Consider the following 18064-nt stretch of genomic DNA (forward strand, 5'->3'; position numbering starts at 1 on the left):
TACCCCCATATCGAGCGGGTGAGTACACCGGAGGCCCCCCGCCTGGTGCGCTCCGGTGCTATGCACCGGCACTGATCCCATAGTGAGTTATAAGAAAACTGGACTAACATCTTGGGTGAAATGTAATAGGATGAGAGATTCAGAAACTAAGAGATTTGGTAAGAAATCTCCAGGTTTTTTAAAAGCGGCAATCAGGGGCATAACTAGATATTTGTAGGCCCCATAGCAAAAGTTTGTAAGGGACCCTATGTACCAACCTTTAGTGATAAATGCATATAACACATGTACAGTAACTTACACAGGGAAGATGGGCCCCTCTCAGCTCTGGGCCCCATAGCAGCTGCACCCCCTGCACCTATGGTAGTTACGCCCTTGGCGGCAATCATTTACACTTCAAATTCAAACTGGTTTTGCAGTGTAAATGATTGCCGCTTTAAAAATCTGGAGGGTACTTCATCGGCCACACCGATTTGCATCAGGGTGATCGTGTCGGAAAAATCGCGTCGGTCGCATCGCATGCGACCAAATCGCATGCGATGAGACCGACGCGATCGACCCGATTTTTACATTGAATCAAATGTGAATAGGGCCCCTGGGACCCTATTTTACATTGGATTCAATGTAAAGTATTCCCCAGACCCCCAATTTTACCCCCTCAACGCCACCCCACGATTGATGCCAACCCGAAGCGTGGCGAGCGTAGCGAGCCCGCGAGGGGCGGCGGTGCACGTCCTCCGACCTTTTCATACCCCTACTATCCACGTCGGCGTGGAGTTGAGAATATAAAGTGTGGCGAGCGCAGTGAGCCACCGAGCCCGAAAGCGTACGCGTATAAGCGTGGCAAGCGTACGCGTATAACTTCACAGGTATACGCGTCCCCTCGCTGCGCTCGCCACGCTTCGGGCTCGGTGGCTCGCTGCGCTCGCCATACTTTATATTCTCAACTCCACGCCAACGTGGATAGTAGGGGTATGAAAAGGTCGGAGGACGCGCACCGCCACCACCGCCCCTCGCGGGCTCGCTGCGCTCACCACGCTTCGGGTTGGCGTCAATCGTGGGGTGACGCTCACAATGGGGTTGTGTAACCCATGACAGGGCCATATACAATGTGAAATGGGTCATATTGGCCCATTTCACATTGTTTCCTATGTAAAATGGACTTAATCAAGTCCATCTCATCTTGTGCCATTATAATGGCACAAGACCGACGCGATGCTCCCGATTTCAATGTTAAAAATATTTTAACATTGAAGCCTATGGCAAAATCGCGTCCATCGCATCGGGGGCCATGTTAATGCACGCGACCGACGCAATGCCCCCGATTTTGTCTTTGCCGGCAAAATGGACCTGATTTCAAAGGAAATCGGGTTCATCGCGTCCATCGTGTACCTTAACTTTAAGGTACACAATGCCCGCGATTGTGGCCGTGCTAGGAAACAAGTACCATCTGGAGATTTCTTACCAAATCTCTCACTTTCTGAACCATCCTATTAAATGTCACCCTTTGTATTGTTTGTGTCTATGTTACAATTCTATTGCTCCCTCATTTGTTTTCCATCAATAGCCTAAACAACCATGAAATAAAAAATCATACAGCACAAACACAACCAAAAAAAAAAAAACATTACTACAAAACAAAACTGAACAAAACGGGTGCGTCAGGGCACATTTAACAAAGTTAAGCAGAATGATGTGAATAAATCAGACATACTTCTGGCTTATCATTAATTCAGTAATGGAATAGCTCCTGCTGAATTCTCGACAGGTGAAAATGTCAAGGGTTGCCGTGCACCACGCCACAGTCAGCTCGCTAATGAGCGTGTAATTATTTGTAACAATGCTGAAGTTGTTATAGAGGTCGTTGCAGATGTAGGAAGTTGCAAGTTCAGTATAATCTGCACTCTCATCCATGCTCCAAGTGAACACGCTCATTCCGTCTCTCAGGATCTGTTACAGAAAGCAGTTAGTCGTAAATGTAACCGAATAATAGAAGCAGTAAAAGCAGTAAAAGCAGTAAAGATTGTGATTTACAAATGGTCCAAATTTACTGACCATACAGTGATAAGTATTTGTTTGTGACTGGTCAGCTAGCCAACACTAGGGGATTTATTTACTAAGATGGGAGTTATATTTCAGATGGGATGTTCCTATGGGCAAATAATCCAAAATCTACTTCTTATTTATTTAGCACCTACTGGAACATAATAGACAGAATCTGATTGGTTGCTAAGGGAAACATCCCATATGAAATAGAAGTCCCATCTTAGTAAATAAACCCCTACAAGCCTCAGCATACCCTGCCAGCCACAACAGATGGTGCTAAAACATGATTCATATATTACTGCGCAACCTAAAATGTATTTATCAGTGTGAACATAAGAACTCTTTCTAGAATTTGTAGAGAGCACAACAGGAAAATATTACATTATATTGAATTTACAATACCTCAAAGATCTTTAGCAATTTCTTCTCAAACAGCGCCTTCTGGTGGTAAGATATTGTTTTTATAACTTCATTGTACTTGGATACCACCGTTTCCAGATGCGTAGATAGCATTTTAAACGTATTAATATCCATTTTGCTTAGAAGAGATTCAATTGATTCCGGCAGCTTAAAAATATATATATATATGTTTAAGGAGAAGTTCATCAAGAAATAGGCAGAGGTGCAAGAATGTTTTGAGAAAGCATAATATTTGTTTCATTAAAGTAGTTTCCTGATTAAAGTGTGAAGATTCCTTAAACGGATTACCAGTATATATGTTAAATTGTTTGACTGAACCTTTATGGCTCATTTTTTATAGTTCTATAAATTCTATTAATTAACAAATAACATTTTGTCAGTATATTTTCTTTATGTTGCATCCTGCAGCATGGGCAGTGTAATGGTTACAGGAAGGGAATATAGATTGTAAGCTCCACTGGGGCAGGGACTGAATAATATAGTTCAATGGTTCTCAACCTCAGTCCTCAAATATCCACAACAGAAGATCACCCTGCAGGTGCACAGGTGTAGTCATTATTCACTGACACATTTTAGAAGATCCACCATTGGAGCTTAATGCTTCACTTGCGATTGTGTGGAGACCTGGAAAAAAGTTGGTGATCTTTGAGGACCGAGGTTGAGAATGACTGATATAGTGCATGGGGGGGGGGGGTGGGCGGATGGGAGTATCGGGCGCTTGATTCCCTTGATTGACCAGCGGGAGGGTTGTGTTTGGCATACTGACGGGGGGGCAACGGGACACCCCCCGTGTACAGCGTTGATTCACGGGCGGAGAGGGGGGGGGGCTTTAGGGATGCTCACCTGCTCCCGACTCCGTGCTTTCTATGTTTCTATGGTACCTCTCTATGGTACCTCTGCTCAGCGGCTTGGTACCGCCCTCCAGTGGCCGGCGCCCTAGGCAAATGCCTAGAGCTGCCTAGTGGTGGCACCGGCTCTGGGAGCTGTTTTTGCACCTAATGTGTAATATCTTTGAGTTGCTTTACCTTCATTGTGTATGGAGGTTTCAAAAAGTACTGTGCATCCCGTAGATATACAAGCAGGTCTGGGTGTAGATTCATCTGAATTGTGTGTAGATACTCCTTAGGCTCCTGCTCTGAACCAGAGGATTTCTGTAATACAACAAAAAAAAATACACTTAAGCAAACAGTAAGCACAACAGGAACAGGATATATATATATATATATATATATATATATATATATATATATATATATATATATATAACAATAATGAGAGAAGGCGCTCCATAGTGCATGAACAAGTTTTTCAAAGTTTCACAATACACACATAAAACACTGTCAGGAAAGAATGAACACTAGGCCACGCCCCAATGCATTTAGTCATCGACTTCGTCAGAGGGCTTTCGTTGACTAAATGCATTGGGGTGTTGCCTAGCATTATCTCCGACCACAGAACCTTGTGTTACCTTCTCCTCCAACTGCGGCAGCCTGTCCCGGGGAGATCCGTTGACTACCGCGGCTGAAAACTGAATGCAACCGCTCCATCAAATGGTGTGTTTGAGACACCTATTTCTTGCGAACATCGGCAGTGTTTATACCGCCGCTGGGGGTACGTTCATTCTTGCCTGACAGTGTTTTATGTGTGTATTGTGAATAAAACTTTTAAAAACTTTTTCATGCACTATGGAGCGCCTTCTCTCATTATTGTTTTAGAAATTGCCTGTGGGAATCAGGATTGCCTTTGGAAGGCAGAGAGTGGAGCAGCCGAGTTAATTGGAAAACCTGTGTGCATTCATATAAAAGGAACTATTGGAGTTTGAAACTTTCTCCCTACACACTATCATTTGGGACATTGGTATTTTCCATTTTGCGCACTGTTGTTTGAATATATATAATATATAACAACTCGTAGCGGTGGCACTCAGAAATAACCAACAACTCCTGCTGGTTATTTCTGAGTGCCGCCGCTACGAGTTGTTGTGTGGAGTTCCCGATCCGGGATTTTATACGGAAGGCACCAGCCATCTACATCTGTTATACTGGAGTGCTGTTCCTAATGGATATATATATCAAAAATATGAGGGGGGGGGGGGGGGGCAGAGTGCGGGAGGTGTGAGCTGTAACGGTCTAATTGAAAGACCATAACAGAAGGTGCCATCCTACAAATGTGTTGTGTGTGTGTGTGTGTGTTTTTATATGTAAATGTGTGTATATATATATATATATATATATATATATATATATATATATATATATGAGAAAAAGACAAAGAGGTGCCTGATACCGCGCACTACGGTTTTGTTGCAGCAACTCTGAGGATCCCCTGTTAGGCGGGACCCAGGTAGGTTTAGAGATGAAAAAGGAAATAAGAGTTCAGAGTGCGCTACCAGAAATTACACAGTTTTTTTTTAAAACACAATATGATTTAATATAAAAGCCTTATAGGCAATACATAAAAGTGCAGAAATACAACAGCTTTTTTATTTCAGCAAGTTTCTGTTATTCATTTGGTGAAGCAGGCCCAACGCGTTTCGTCATGGAAATGACTTCATCAGGGGCTTATATGTAACATTTTTGATAACCAAATGGCACTGTAAATTCAATACAGATAAAAAATTGTAAATAAAAAATTTCATTTGTACATTTAGAATAAAGAGACATTTTTTGGTGATGAAGGATATAGAACGGAGAGGAGGATGAGGGAGAGAAATCGAAAAAAGGAATGATATATATATACAATATACAAAACGTGATTGATTTATACATGATTTCATTACTAATTACATGGTTTAAAGTTCGTGAAAAGTTGTGATTCAATTCTGTGATAAACTAATACATACATTTAATAATGTTAAGTTTACCAGGGGATCGTGCTGATCCTAATTCATATGGTTATATATAATACCAATGTGATTCAGTGATGAACATATACATACAATTGATGAATATTTACAGAGGGATCTTCCTGATCCTGATGTATGTGATTAAATACATATAACAACAATATTAAGAATTAATATTAAACAATTATAAATCTCGTGTTTAGATGAGTGAATACCCCACCCAGGTGAAGAAGAAAAATATAAAATAATTGTATATATATACCTTTGTACAACTTCAATTATCATATACACTGGTCGATTTGTGTGATATACACTGGTCGAGTTGTGTCAATAATACAGTATCGAAACAGAAACAACATCTGGAGGAGAGATATAGTAATAGAATGAATGTTCTAAAATATGGAGTAACCAAAATATCTTCTTGTGGAGAATTGCTGGTTTTATCTACTTACAGAAGCTTGTTTGTACCCGTGATCTAGGGAAGGAGCAACGGCCAGTTCTTTTTAAGGGCCTGATATGCGGGGGTTAATAACCACAGAATAAAGCCTCAAAGTAATTCCTTTGTGACAAAAATGGTCCCATCTAAAAATGAGTCAAAATGTGGACAATTGACTTAAATGTACATACTAGTAATAACTGGGTGAAGTGTCACAGGCAGGTTGTGGAGGAGAAATTAGAGAAATAAGAATTTAGTAGAAAACCAACATGTGACCTAATAACAAGAAAATTAATGTGGGGTACTAGGTTGGTGGTGCTCCCAAAAGATTCAGCAGGATAACTGAATTAAAGTAGGTGTCTTGGAGAAGACGTAGGAAGAACAAAAGGGTTTTTGGGGCACACTTGAAATATTAAGATAGTGAAAAGATGGTGTACAAATGTGTGACATAAAATCTAACCTTTATTGATTACACTTAAAATACATACAAGCACACGTCAATTTTGATACAAAGAACAATTTTAAAATACAAATCAGCATGTGAATTATACTGTGGAATTTATTTATAATGGTTAATACACAATGCAGAAAAAAGCGAAAATGTAATATAATATCCGTCAGGTGGGCGAAAATGATTTGCAGGGAATTTACCAGGCAGTAAATAATTTAGTTTGAGCAAGGCAAGGTAATACAAGATAATGATACAGTGCACATCAAAGGTGCGTGGGTTCTTAATATTTTTTGAGTCTTGCTCCAGACCCTCAGTGGATGGTATAAAACAATTATTCAACCCGTATACAATTATAAGGGCAACAGGTTTATGTTACTATTGTTCTAGCAGAGTTAACAGAAAAAGGAGGGGGAATGCTCTTCGTATGCATTCGCTACTTCTGCTGTCTGGATGTTTGATACAGCACTGGATATTCCCTAGTGGTCTCCCAAGAGGTACTGATCCAGCCAGTCGCTGCTTAGCTGCTGAGTTCGGAAGGGATCAGGCGGCTCAGCGATGTATGGCAGTATATGACATCAGATGAGAGAGCCTCAAATGGAACTAGGAGCCAGTAGTCACTTCTGCTTTTCCCCCGGTGTCACCCAGGCGAATGAGAGAGTGAGCGAGTCCAGGTGAGAGGTGATAGTAGATTGGAAATAAATAAGAAAGGCAAAAGGTATTGCTCCAAGAATAACGATATATGTACCCACTGCAGGATTTTGATGGATTCGTGATCACTGAGCCAGTAACGGGAAATACTGTGCACAATACCACATGCAGGGGTGAGTGAGGTCTTTATAAATCATGGATTATTGTATGTGCACAATAGACTCATTATCAGCAGCATACATAGTAACATATAAATCAAACATATATCAATGGAATTTTTTAGAGAGAATTAGTGTTGGATACTGAGTAGTAGTAACAGGTATCACAGATATTAGTGATTCTTAAATAGCTTGGTGTTTATAACCCACTTATTCAAAGGTGATATTTATCCACTGCACAGAGTAAAGCAATGGCTATAGGCGACAGAGTTTAGCAGATCTGTTCACAATGGTGAAACAAAAGGGGGGGATAACCTGTTATTGTTAATTAGCCAATTAGCGCTAAAATAGAAAAAATTGTGCAGAAGAAATAGAAGTAACCAAATGGAGATATTTTACAGCAACTACCCACTACTTAAAGCGGAAGAGCAGTTGCAGATGACAGTATTGGCAGATTGGGTAACAATAGTAAGAGAAGGTTAACCTGTGTATATCAATTAGCGCTAGGTTATCATATAGCAGGTAACTCGTTTAGGAGTGCTACCATATAATGAAGCGCAAGCGTCCTGTTCAGTAGCGGTACCGATGCAAACACGTACCAGACACAGAGTCTGTACGTGAGCGGCAGTCAAAGTATTAGGTGCAGAATACCTTAGTATATAGCGGCGGGATCCAGTCACGGCAGTACAATCCGTGCAGCGAGTGCTCCCACCGTCTGAGCTGCAGCGGCCGCACTGTTCAGAAAAGGACTGAGGGAGGGCTCCGGATGGCTGGAAATGCCCTGACGTCAAGGAGACACGTGTTTCGCCCCGATTGGGCTTGATCACAGTGACGTGTTGGACCGGGGACTCCCTGTCTGTATATGAGAGGGAGGCGAGCCAATCCTACGTTAGAGAAATGATGGACATGAAGATGTCCCAATAAAAATGAGGGGTGTGTAATAACCGCTAGTGTCCCATCCTTGAGGCTATAGCCAGAACGTTAATGGCTATTTAGTGTGGACACTGGTTATGTCGACTATTAGCACCCATAAGAGTTGTGCTGGAGAGGTGGGGGGGAAAAAATGTGTGTGTGACACTGCTGGTGTCCTGCTGTTATAGTTGTGGTCCAAATAACCATTAATAATTATAACGCGCAATATTGTCAACATTAATTGTGTTGACTTGTTGGCACCTAAATTGATGTTATAAGAATGGGAGGAGTACATCTTGTTAGTTAATGTCTATTGATCATTGAGAGGAGATGAAATGAATTAAGAAAGGTGTAGTAATAAGTATGATATATATTAGTGTTATGTTACGGAACCAAAGTAGGTTCGCAGCAGGGGGGACCGGGACCAGTACATGGTTCATACTGCACAGAGCCTGTTAGCGAGAGTATTTGTCAATTGGGAATACCGATGGATTGAGAAAAGTAATAATTCTATATGTGAATATAGATAGAAGTATGTAATATACCATAATTGAGTTTATCAATTAAAATGCAGCATAAATGGGTCAAGCGAACGGTAGGGTTGGATTAATGCTGAGTTCAGATAGTTACATGGTGTTGATCAGTTCTGAAAGAAATCATACATATAATATATGAATATACAGGGTTAGTGGCATATTTTGCAATAAGACCTCCACCATTCAGGTATATCCAGATACAGGATGATATGACCTGAGTAACGTTAACTTGACTTCATAGAATTAATAATATATGATATGAGCCAGAGATTTTTATAATCCTATACTAAGGTGGACATATCCCTTAAAGTGTGGATGTATTCATGATATACCCACCAGTACTATCTACATTCTGGCATTTTATTGAAATTAATTTAATTTAAAAAGAAAAAGAAACAATAAATTGTAAATAATTTCAATATCGCGTAGACCCATATAAATACTTTTATAACCGTAGAGACTTGGAACCCATCGGTATAAGGCTGTCCATGTGGCCCGTATGACCTGAAAATAGATACGTTGTATTAAAAAATTATTATTATTATATGCTGTAAATATGAAGAGAAACAAGTTAATTATTAAAGTATTCCTCTGCTGATAGAACCAAGGATTTTGTGAGAATAGATTTGAGGATAAATATATGGGAATAATTAGTGCATCCACTTAGCAGTTAGTTACAATTGTTGGAGAATTGAAAAATATGGATGGAAGTATAATTGGTAAGTTATGGATCTGGCACATCATAGGAAAGAGCTGAAGTTGATGTCTTCGTTCAGGCCTTTGGGGGAGAGAGTGTCAAGCTGAAAGATCCACCAGCTCTCCTTTTGTAGCAGAGTTTGGTTAATGTCACCCCCTCTGCGGCCGAGATGGATTTGTTCAAGTCCTGAAAATGTTAGGAGAGAGGTATCAGAGTTGTGGTGTCTGAGGAAATGTCTGGCTACTGAGGTTAGTTGTTTCATCTTCACTTTATCAGTAGCCGCATTCCTAATATTCCCAATGTGTTCGAGCATTCGCTGTTTGAGTGGGCGAGAAGTGAGACCAACATATTTTTTGTCACAGGGGCAGGTAATGCAATATATTACATTGGGACTTTTGCAATTGAAGTAGCCATAGATAGTTATTGGGTCCCCAAAGCGGTTATGTACAGTCAAGGTATTTCTAATGTGACTGCAGGCTTTACAGTTGCCGCATGGGTGGCTGCCTTTAAGTCTGGGTTCCTTGCGTTGATTTTTCACAAAATGACTATGGACAAGATTGTCCTTAAGGTTTGGGGCTCTTCTCCAGCTTAAGTCTACCTGTGGTTTCAATTTTGCAGCCAGATCTTTGTCCGTAAGTAGTATGGGCCAATGTTGTTGGAGAATGTTCTTAATGTCCCTCCATTCTTGGCAATATGTGCCAACCATTCTGATTGTTGGTAGTTCAGCCTTTTTCGTTTTGTTTTTGAACAGAATTTCTTCACGGGGGGTATGTTCCACTGCCTTTTTTGCTTTCTTGATGTTACGATTGGAATATCCTCGTTCCCGTAATCTGTTTGTTAGTTCGTCACACTTTGTTTTAAACACCTGATCGTCTGAGCAATTACGACGCACCCGGAGGAATTCACCTTTGGGTAGGTTTTTGACTGTTGGAGGGAAGTGGGAACTTGTGCTGTATAATAAACTGTTCGTCGATGTGGACTTCCTGTAAAGTTCTGTACAAAGTTTGTTGTCTTGACCGCGGTAAAGATGTAAATCCAGGAATGTTATGCTCGATGAGCTGCTCTCATGTGTAAATTTTAAATTGAGTTTGTTGGTATTGAGTTTCCGGATAAATGTGGTAAGTTGTTCTTGCGTGCCCTTCCAGATTATGAAAATATCATCGATGTAGCGCATCCAATTATGGATACACGCTACATCGTTATCGTCCTGAAAAACCACCTCTCTCTCCCACCATCCAAGGAAGAGGTTGGCATATGTAGGGGCACAGGCTGCCCCCATAGCGGTCCCTCTTCCTTGGATGTAATAATGATTTTCAAATACGAAATAGTTCTTGTGTAGAACGAATTCCAGTAATTCCAAAAGAAAATCATGAAACGGGGTTGTTCCTTCCATCTCCAAAAAGTAACGTACCGCTTGAATGCCCAGGTCGTGTTGTATACAATTGTATAGCGATTCTACGTCCAATGATACCAAAAGGTGGTCTTCGTCTAGTTGGATATCATGTACTTTTTTCAGTACTTCCGTGGTGTCCTTAGTGTATGAATGCAAGCTGGTCACATGGTGGCGCAAATGAATATCGAGGAAGGAGCAGGCATTTTCGATCAATGAGCCGTTGCCTGAGACGATTGGTCTTCCTGGTGGTACTTGTAAACATTTGTGTATTTTGGGAAGTAAATAGAATGTAGCAATTCTTGGATTTGGGGTTTGTAAATAAGCGAGTTCTGATTTGGTTATGGTCCCATTGGAAAAGGCCCTGTTAATCATGCGGTCGTATTCTAATTTGAAGTTTGTAGTCGGGTCAAAAAGTGTTTTCCTGTAGCACGTTTTGTCTTCCAGTTGTTTGTGTACTTCAGCAAGATAAAGATTAGTTGGCCAGAGGACAATATTTCCTCCCTTATCTGCTGGTTTAATTTCAATATCATCCCATTTCTTGATCTCTTTAAGGGCTAGGGCTTCAGACTTGGTAAGGTTATTATGTGTTCGGGCCCATTTCTTCTTTCGATGGAGTTGATCGAAATCTTTGGCTACTAGATTCCTAAACACCTTTACCTCCGGACATATTGATTCATTTGGGAAAAAGGAAGATTTCTTCTTGCATATAGTCCTCCCAGAACCTTCCTCCTGATTCTGGAGATCTTCAAGATCTTGGATGGCTTGGAGTTCCCTGGGAGACCAGTCACTCGAGGATAATTTTTGTTCTTCTGACTTATGCATTGAGTGAAATTTAGTTAACAATAGTTTCCGGGCAAAGAGATGTAAGCTTGTTTCCCATTTGAATCGGTCAAATCTATTGGTGGGGGAGAACGATAGGCCTTTTTTCAGTAGTTGATGTTGATCCATTGAGAGTATGTGGTCTGATAGGTTTACGACTTGTAGTTCAGTTGTGGAGCTGGATGGATTCAAAGGGGTCTGTTCCTCTGTGATTGTCTGCTGGGCGGCCGAGGTTCCCAGCGAGACCAGTCTCGTCTTCTGCTTCTTACGGCTTCTTCTGGTCTTCCTCTTCCTCTTCTGGGACCACTGCCCCTGCCGTACTCTAAAAAATCTACTCCTCTGTAGTTTGACTGGTTCGAAGTGGGGTTCTCGTTGTACTCGTCCGTACTGGAATATTCGGACTCTGAGGGAGATGATATTCCTCTTTGATCACGACTACGTGGGCCCCTTCGTGGCTGTTGTGGCTTGGTCCAGGTAAAGATCCTTCCAGTCGCAAAATCACGTTGGTCTCGGATGAATTTGGTCTTTTTTCGTTCTATGATAGTGGTTTCATACACTTCAAGATCCTTTTTTATTTTTTCAAAATTGGTCTGAAATTGGGCATTTTGTTCCCATTTTTCTAATTTTTTACCCAGGGCTTCAATATTTTGTGTACATTCGTCCAGAACGAGATGGTTATGTTTAATCAAAATTGCTATCAGTTCCTGAGAGCACTTGAGTAATGAGTCTTCCCACTCTTTCCTTAGATTGTCGGTGTGGAGGTCAAAGGCGGGAAATGTTTTCGGTCTTAGACCTCTTGGAGTTATCTTCTGTTTATGGTAATTCTCCAGACTAGATAGGTCCCAGTTGACTCTAGCCTGTCTTTGCAGAGTTTTTCTTAGGATCTGTAAATCTTCATCCCAATTGGGATCAGTGGTGTCCTGTGTCGAATGGGCTGGGAAAATATTATCAAAATCCTTGGTCCTATGTTTACTAGCTAATTCACTCCTCAAATTGAAAATAGACATAACAATTCAAAATGATGCACAATTAGGGTGTAGTTTGAGATAATTGTGGTGAGTATTCCTACCACCACGTATCGAAACGGTTTAAGAAAAGGGTTAGAAAAACAGGGTGTGGGGTGCCTAAAAGGCACCGCGTTGCCGTGCTCACTTCTGGAAACCGAGATAGACCTCGGCGGTATAGCTATTAGTAATAACTGGGTGAAGTGTCACAGGCAGGTTGTGGAGGAGAAATCAGAGAAATAAGAATTTAGTAGAAAACCAACATGTGACCTAATAACAAGAAAATTAATGTGGGGTACTAGGTTGGTGGTGCTCCCAAAAGATTCAGCAGGATAACTGAATTAAAGTAGGTGTCTTGGAGAAGACGTAGGAAGAACAAAAGGGTTTTTGGGGCACACTTGAAATATTAAGATAGTGAAAAGATGGTGTACAAATGTGTGACATAAAATCTAACCTTTATTGATTACACTTAAAATACATACAAGCACACGTCAATTTTGATACAAAGAACAATTTTAAAATACAAATCAGCATGTGAATTATACTGTGGAATTTATTTATAATGGTTAATACACAATGCAGAAAAAAGCGAAAATGTAATATAATATCCGTCAGGTGGGCGAAAATGATTTGCAGGGAATTTACCAGGCAGTAAATAATTTAGTTTGAGCAAGGCAAGGTAATACAAGATAATGATACAGTGCACATCAAAGGTGCGTGGGTTCTTAATATTTTTTGAGTCTTGCTCCAGACCCTCAGTGGATGGTATAAAACAATTATTCAACCCGTATACAATTATAAGGGCAACAGGTTTATGTTACTATTGTTCTAGCAGAGTTAACAGAAAAAGGAGGGGGAATGCTCTTCGTATGCATTCGCTACTTCTGCTGTCTGGATGTTTGATACAGCACTGGATATTCCCTAGTGGTCTCCCAAGAGGTACTGATCCAGCCAGTCGCTGCTTAGCTGCTGAGTTCGGAAGGGATCAGGCGGCTCAGCGATGTATGGCAGTATATGACATCAGATGAGAGAGCCTCAAATGGAACTAGGAGCCAGTAGTCACTTCTGCTTTTCCCCCGGTGTCACCCAGGCGAATGAGAGAGTGAGCGAGTCCAGGTGAGAGGTGATAGTAGATTGGAAATAAATAAGAAAGGCAAAAGGTATTGCTCCAAGAATAACGATATATGTACCCACTGCAGGATTTTGATGGATTCGTGATCACTGAGCCAGTAACGGGAAATACTGTGCACAATACCACATGCAGGGGTGAGTGAGGTCTTTATAAATCATGGATTATTGTATGTGCACAATAGACTCATTATCAGCAGCATACATAGTAACATATAAATCAAACATATATCAATGGAATTTTTTAGAGAGAATTAGTGTTGGATACTGAGTAGTAGTAACAGGTATCACAGATATTAGTGATTCTTAAATAGCTTGGTGTTTATAACCCACTTATTCAAAGGTGATATTTATCCACTGCACAGAGTAAAGCAATGGCTATAGGCGACAGAGTTTAGCAGATCTGTTCACAATGGTGAAACAAAAGGGGGGGATAACCTGTTATTGTTAATTAGCCAATTAGCGCTAAAATAGAAAAAATTGTGCAGAAGAAATAGAAGTAACCAAATGGAGATATTTTACAGCAACTACCCACTACTTAAAGCGGAAGAGCAGTTGCAGATGACAGTATTGGCAGATTGGGTAACAATAGTAAGAGAAGGTTAACCTGTGTATATCAATTAGCGCTAGGTTATCATATAGCAGGTAACTCGTTTAGGAGTGCTACCATATAATGAAGCGCAAGCGTCCTGTTCAGTAGCGGTACCGATGCAAACACGTACCAGACACAGAGTCTGTACGTGAGCGGCAGTCAAAGTATTAGGTGCAGAATACCTTAGTATATAGCGGCGGGATCCAGTCACGGCAGTACAATCCGTGCAGCGAGTGCTCCCACCGTCTGAGCTGCAGCGGCCGCACTGTTCAGAAAAGGACTGAGGGAGGGCTCCGGATGGCTGGAAATGCCCTGACGTCAAGGAGACACGTGTTTCGCCCCGATTGGGCTTGATCACAGTGACGTGTTGGACCGGGGACTCCCTGTCTGTATATGAGAGGGAGGCGAGCCAATCCTACGTTAGAGAAATGATGGACATGAAGATGTCCCAATAAAAATGAGGGGTGTGTAATAACCGCTAGTGTCCCATCCTTGAGGCTATAGCCAGAACGTTAATGGCTATTTAGTGTGGACACTGGTTATGTCGACTATTAGCACCCATAAGAGTTGTGCTGGAGAGGTGGGGGGGAAAAAATGTGTGTGTGACACTGCTGGTGTCCTGCTGTTATAGTTGTGGTCCAAATAACCATTAATAATTATAACGCGCAATATTGTCAACATTAATTGTGTTGACTTGTTGGCACCTAAATTGATGTTATAAGAATGGGAGGAGTACATCTTGTTAGTTAATGTCTATTGATCATTGAGAGGAGATGAAATGAATTAAGAAAGGTGTAGTAATAAGTATGATATATATTAGTGTTATGTTACGGAACCAAAGTAGGTTCGCAGCAGGGGGGACCGGGACCAGTACATGGTTCATACTGCACAGAGCCTGTTAGCGAGAGTATTTGTCAATTGGGAATACCGATGGATTGAGAAAAGTAATAATTCTATATGTGAATATAGATAGAAGTATGTAATATACCATAATTGAGTTTATCAATTAAAATGCAGCATAAATGGGTCAAGCGAACGGTAGGGTTGGATTAATGCTGAGTTCAGATAGTTACATGGTGTTGATCAGTTCTGAAAGAAATCATACATATAATATATGAATATACAGGGTTAGTGGCATATTTTGCAATAAGACCTCCACCATTCAGGTATATCCAGATACAGGATGATATGACCTGAGTAACGTTAACTTGACTTCATAGAATTAATAATATATGATATGAGCCAGAGATTTTTATAATCCTATACTAAGGTGGACATATCCCTTAAAGTGTGGATGTATTCATGATATACCCACCAGTACTATCTACATTCTGGCATTTTATTTTAATACAACGTATCTATTTTCAGGTCATACGGGCCACATGGACAGCCTTATACCGATGGGTTCCAAGTCTCTACGGTTATAAAAGTATTTATATGGGTCTACGCGATATTGAAATTATTTACAATTTATTGTTTCTTTTTCTTTTTAAATTAAATTAATTTCAATAAAATGCCAGAATGTAGATAGTACTGGTGGGTATATCATGAATACATCCACACTTTAAGGGATATGTCCACCTTAGTATAGGATTATAAAAATCTCTGGCTCATATCATATATTATTAATTCTATGAAGTCAAGTTAACGTTACTCAGGTCATATCATCCTGTATCTGGATATACCTGAATGGTGGAGGTCTTATTGCAAAATATGCCACTAACCCTGTATATTCATATATTATATGTATGATTTCTTTCAGAACTGATCAACACCATGTAACTATCTGAACTCAGCATTAATCCAACCCTACCGTTCGCTTGACCCATTTATGCTGCATTTTAATTGATAAACTCAATTATGGTATATTACATACTTCTATCTATATTCACATATAGAATTATTACTTTTCTCAATCCATCGGTATTCCCAATTGACAAATACTCTCGCTAACAGGCTCTGTGCAGTATGAACCATGTACTGGTCCCGGTCCCCCCTGCTGCGAACCTACTTTGGTTCCGTAACATAACACTAATATATATCATACTTATTACTACACCTTTCTTTTTTTTATTAAGTAATTTTTATTGAGATTTTTTCATACAGCAAAAAAACTACAACACACCTTACATATAGGAGGGCAATTAGGGCAACAGCATAAAATTGCAAGTCAGACAGGAGGGAATACAGCATGAGTTGATGGTCTTATGGTAGCGAGCAGGATACGTATAACTTTAATAGCATTAATAAAGAATAATTCCTGAAAGCAATCATGGTATTTTATTCCCCGAAGGCGCCATTCGGGGATGACCATGCATGTACAATATAAAACATATAGCAAAATATTAATTGCAGACTGGGATAATCATCATCCTCCCACTTAGTAGGAATCGCTTACCATATTATGCAGTGGCCAAGTAGACTTAGAGTACCTGATATACTGTATGCCCAACTACCCAAAATAATAAGTTAAATGATTCCCAAAGCAAACCTACCCCAAAACCCCCCACCCTGTATAACCTATCCCCCAACTTAGGCATACCTGGAGCCCCTAAACCTTCTACCCCCTACCCCACTATCTATACTATGTCTAAACTATACTACCCTGGTTGGTCCCTCCCTCCCCGATAGAGAAGGCAGTAACTAGTGGTTATCAGCCAGACTATTTGGATACCTACCTAACCATCAGGATAGAAACTTCTACGTCTTGGCTAATCTACGCCAATCTAATTACCCCTTCTAACCCCCCCTCCCCCAGTTGAAGGATATTAGCAGAATGGACTGTCTAGGGCGGTAATGAGTAGGGCAAACATCCACACATAATAAACAGGAGATCAGTCTAATTTCACCCTAATATTCACAGATATAAAATGCAGACACAAGAGCAGAATTAGAAGAATAAGCACATAAATAAGAAATGCGTAACAGTCAGGTTCCCGGAAACAACAGAGACAAATATCATATCCTCCCCTAATCTGAACAGTATTCAGTATCATTAAAGGAAAGACTCAGGAGTTCAGTTCAGTACTGGGACAAAAGTTCCAGATAACCATATAGAACCTTCCGGCCAGGTTTTAAGTTATCCTGTATAAAAGATTATACATAAAAATGTACAGAGCATATGGTCAAGAGGGCCATCAAACCAACTCCCGTAACCAACTAAACCCTATTCTTCCACAGTGATCACATGAAAGCGCGCTTGATAAGACACACATTACATTGTGCCAGAAAAATAAAATAAAAACAGGATATATAAAATACTGTGCAGTTGAGCACTACAAGATAATAATACAGAGCGGGGTAAGTGAGGCATCCCATAGCTATATTATATCTTGAAACACTAGTCCGGCCAGGTCTCAAGCTCCTGGAATGTCATAAGTGTCCAAATGGTAACGACCCAGTCCCCAGAGAAAAAGCCAAGAGAGCGTCTAGGATATGTAATCATATAATCCGAGAGAGTTGTAGTTTGCAGCAGGAGCAAGTTGAAGAAGTATGAGTTGGCCACAGCAACATTAAGGTATTCACATTTGGAGAAAGAAGGATCGGCAGGTTTGGGCAAAACTATTGAAAAATACATATCCAAGGTGGGAATGAATAGATGATCGATGGATGTTGCATAGGCTTCAGGCACAGGTATAGCCTCCTCATCCCTGTTGACATGCTGCACAGGTGAATGTGATATAGTAAAGATATTTCTCTGTAGAAGAGAAGTAGCAACGTATATCCCATCTGCAGCAGTAGTAGTGAATAGCCCATCTGTAGCGGTAACAGCAGTAGTGTATAGCCCATCTGTAGCGGTAACAGCAGTGGTGTATAGCCCATCTGTAGCGGTAACAGCAGTAGTGTATAGCCCATCTGTAGCGGTAACAGCAGTAGTGTATAGCCCATCTGTAGCGGTAACAGCAGTAGTGTATAGCCCATCTGTAGCGGTAACAGCAGTAGTGTATAGCCCATCTGTAGCGGTAACAGCAGTAGTGTATAG

At 40.6% G+C, this 18064-nt stretch overlaps 1 protein-coding gene and 2 pseudogenes across 6 annotated transcripts in view; all 3 read right to left on the reverse strand.

Moving 5' to 3' along the window:
- The window catches only part of LOC146060654 (uncharacterized), a 483494-nt gene that overhangs the window by 389160 nt on the left and 76270 nt on the right, over nt 1-18064 (reverse strand). For all 6 annotated transcript variants that reach the window (XM_083174095.1, XM_083174093.1, XM_083174092.1 and 3 more), the window contains 3 exons: nt 3489-3614; nt 2446-2610; nt 1712-1947 (listed from right to left, as the gene is read on the reverse strand). In XM_083174095.1, coding sequence (XP_083030221.1) covers nt 1712-1947; nt 2446-2610; nt 3489-3614 — 527 coding nt within the window. The remainder of the gene's footprint in view (nt 1-1711; nt 1948-2445; nt 2611-3488; nt 3615-18064) is intronic.
- Nucleotides 6650-6766, reverse strand: LOC146061349 (5S ribosomal RNA; annotated as a pseudogene).
- Nucleotides 13262-13378, reverse strand: LOC146061360 (5S ribosomal RNA; annotated as a pseudogene).

This window comes from Crinia signifera, chromosome 2, assembly GCF_055691185.1.
Source record: "Crinia signifera chromosome 2, ASM5569118v1, whole genome shotgun sequence".
Lineage (NCBI taxonomy): Eukaryota > Metazoa > Chordata > Amphibia > Anura > Myobatrachidae > Crinia > Crinia signifera.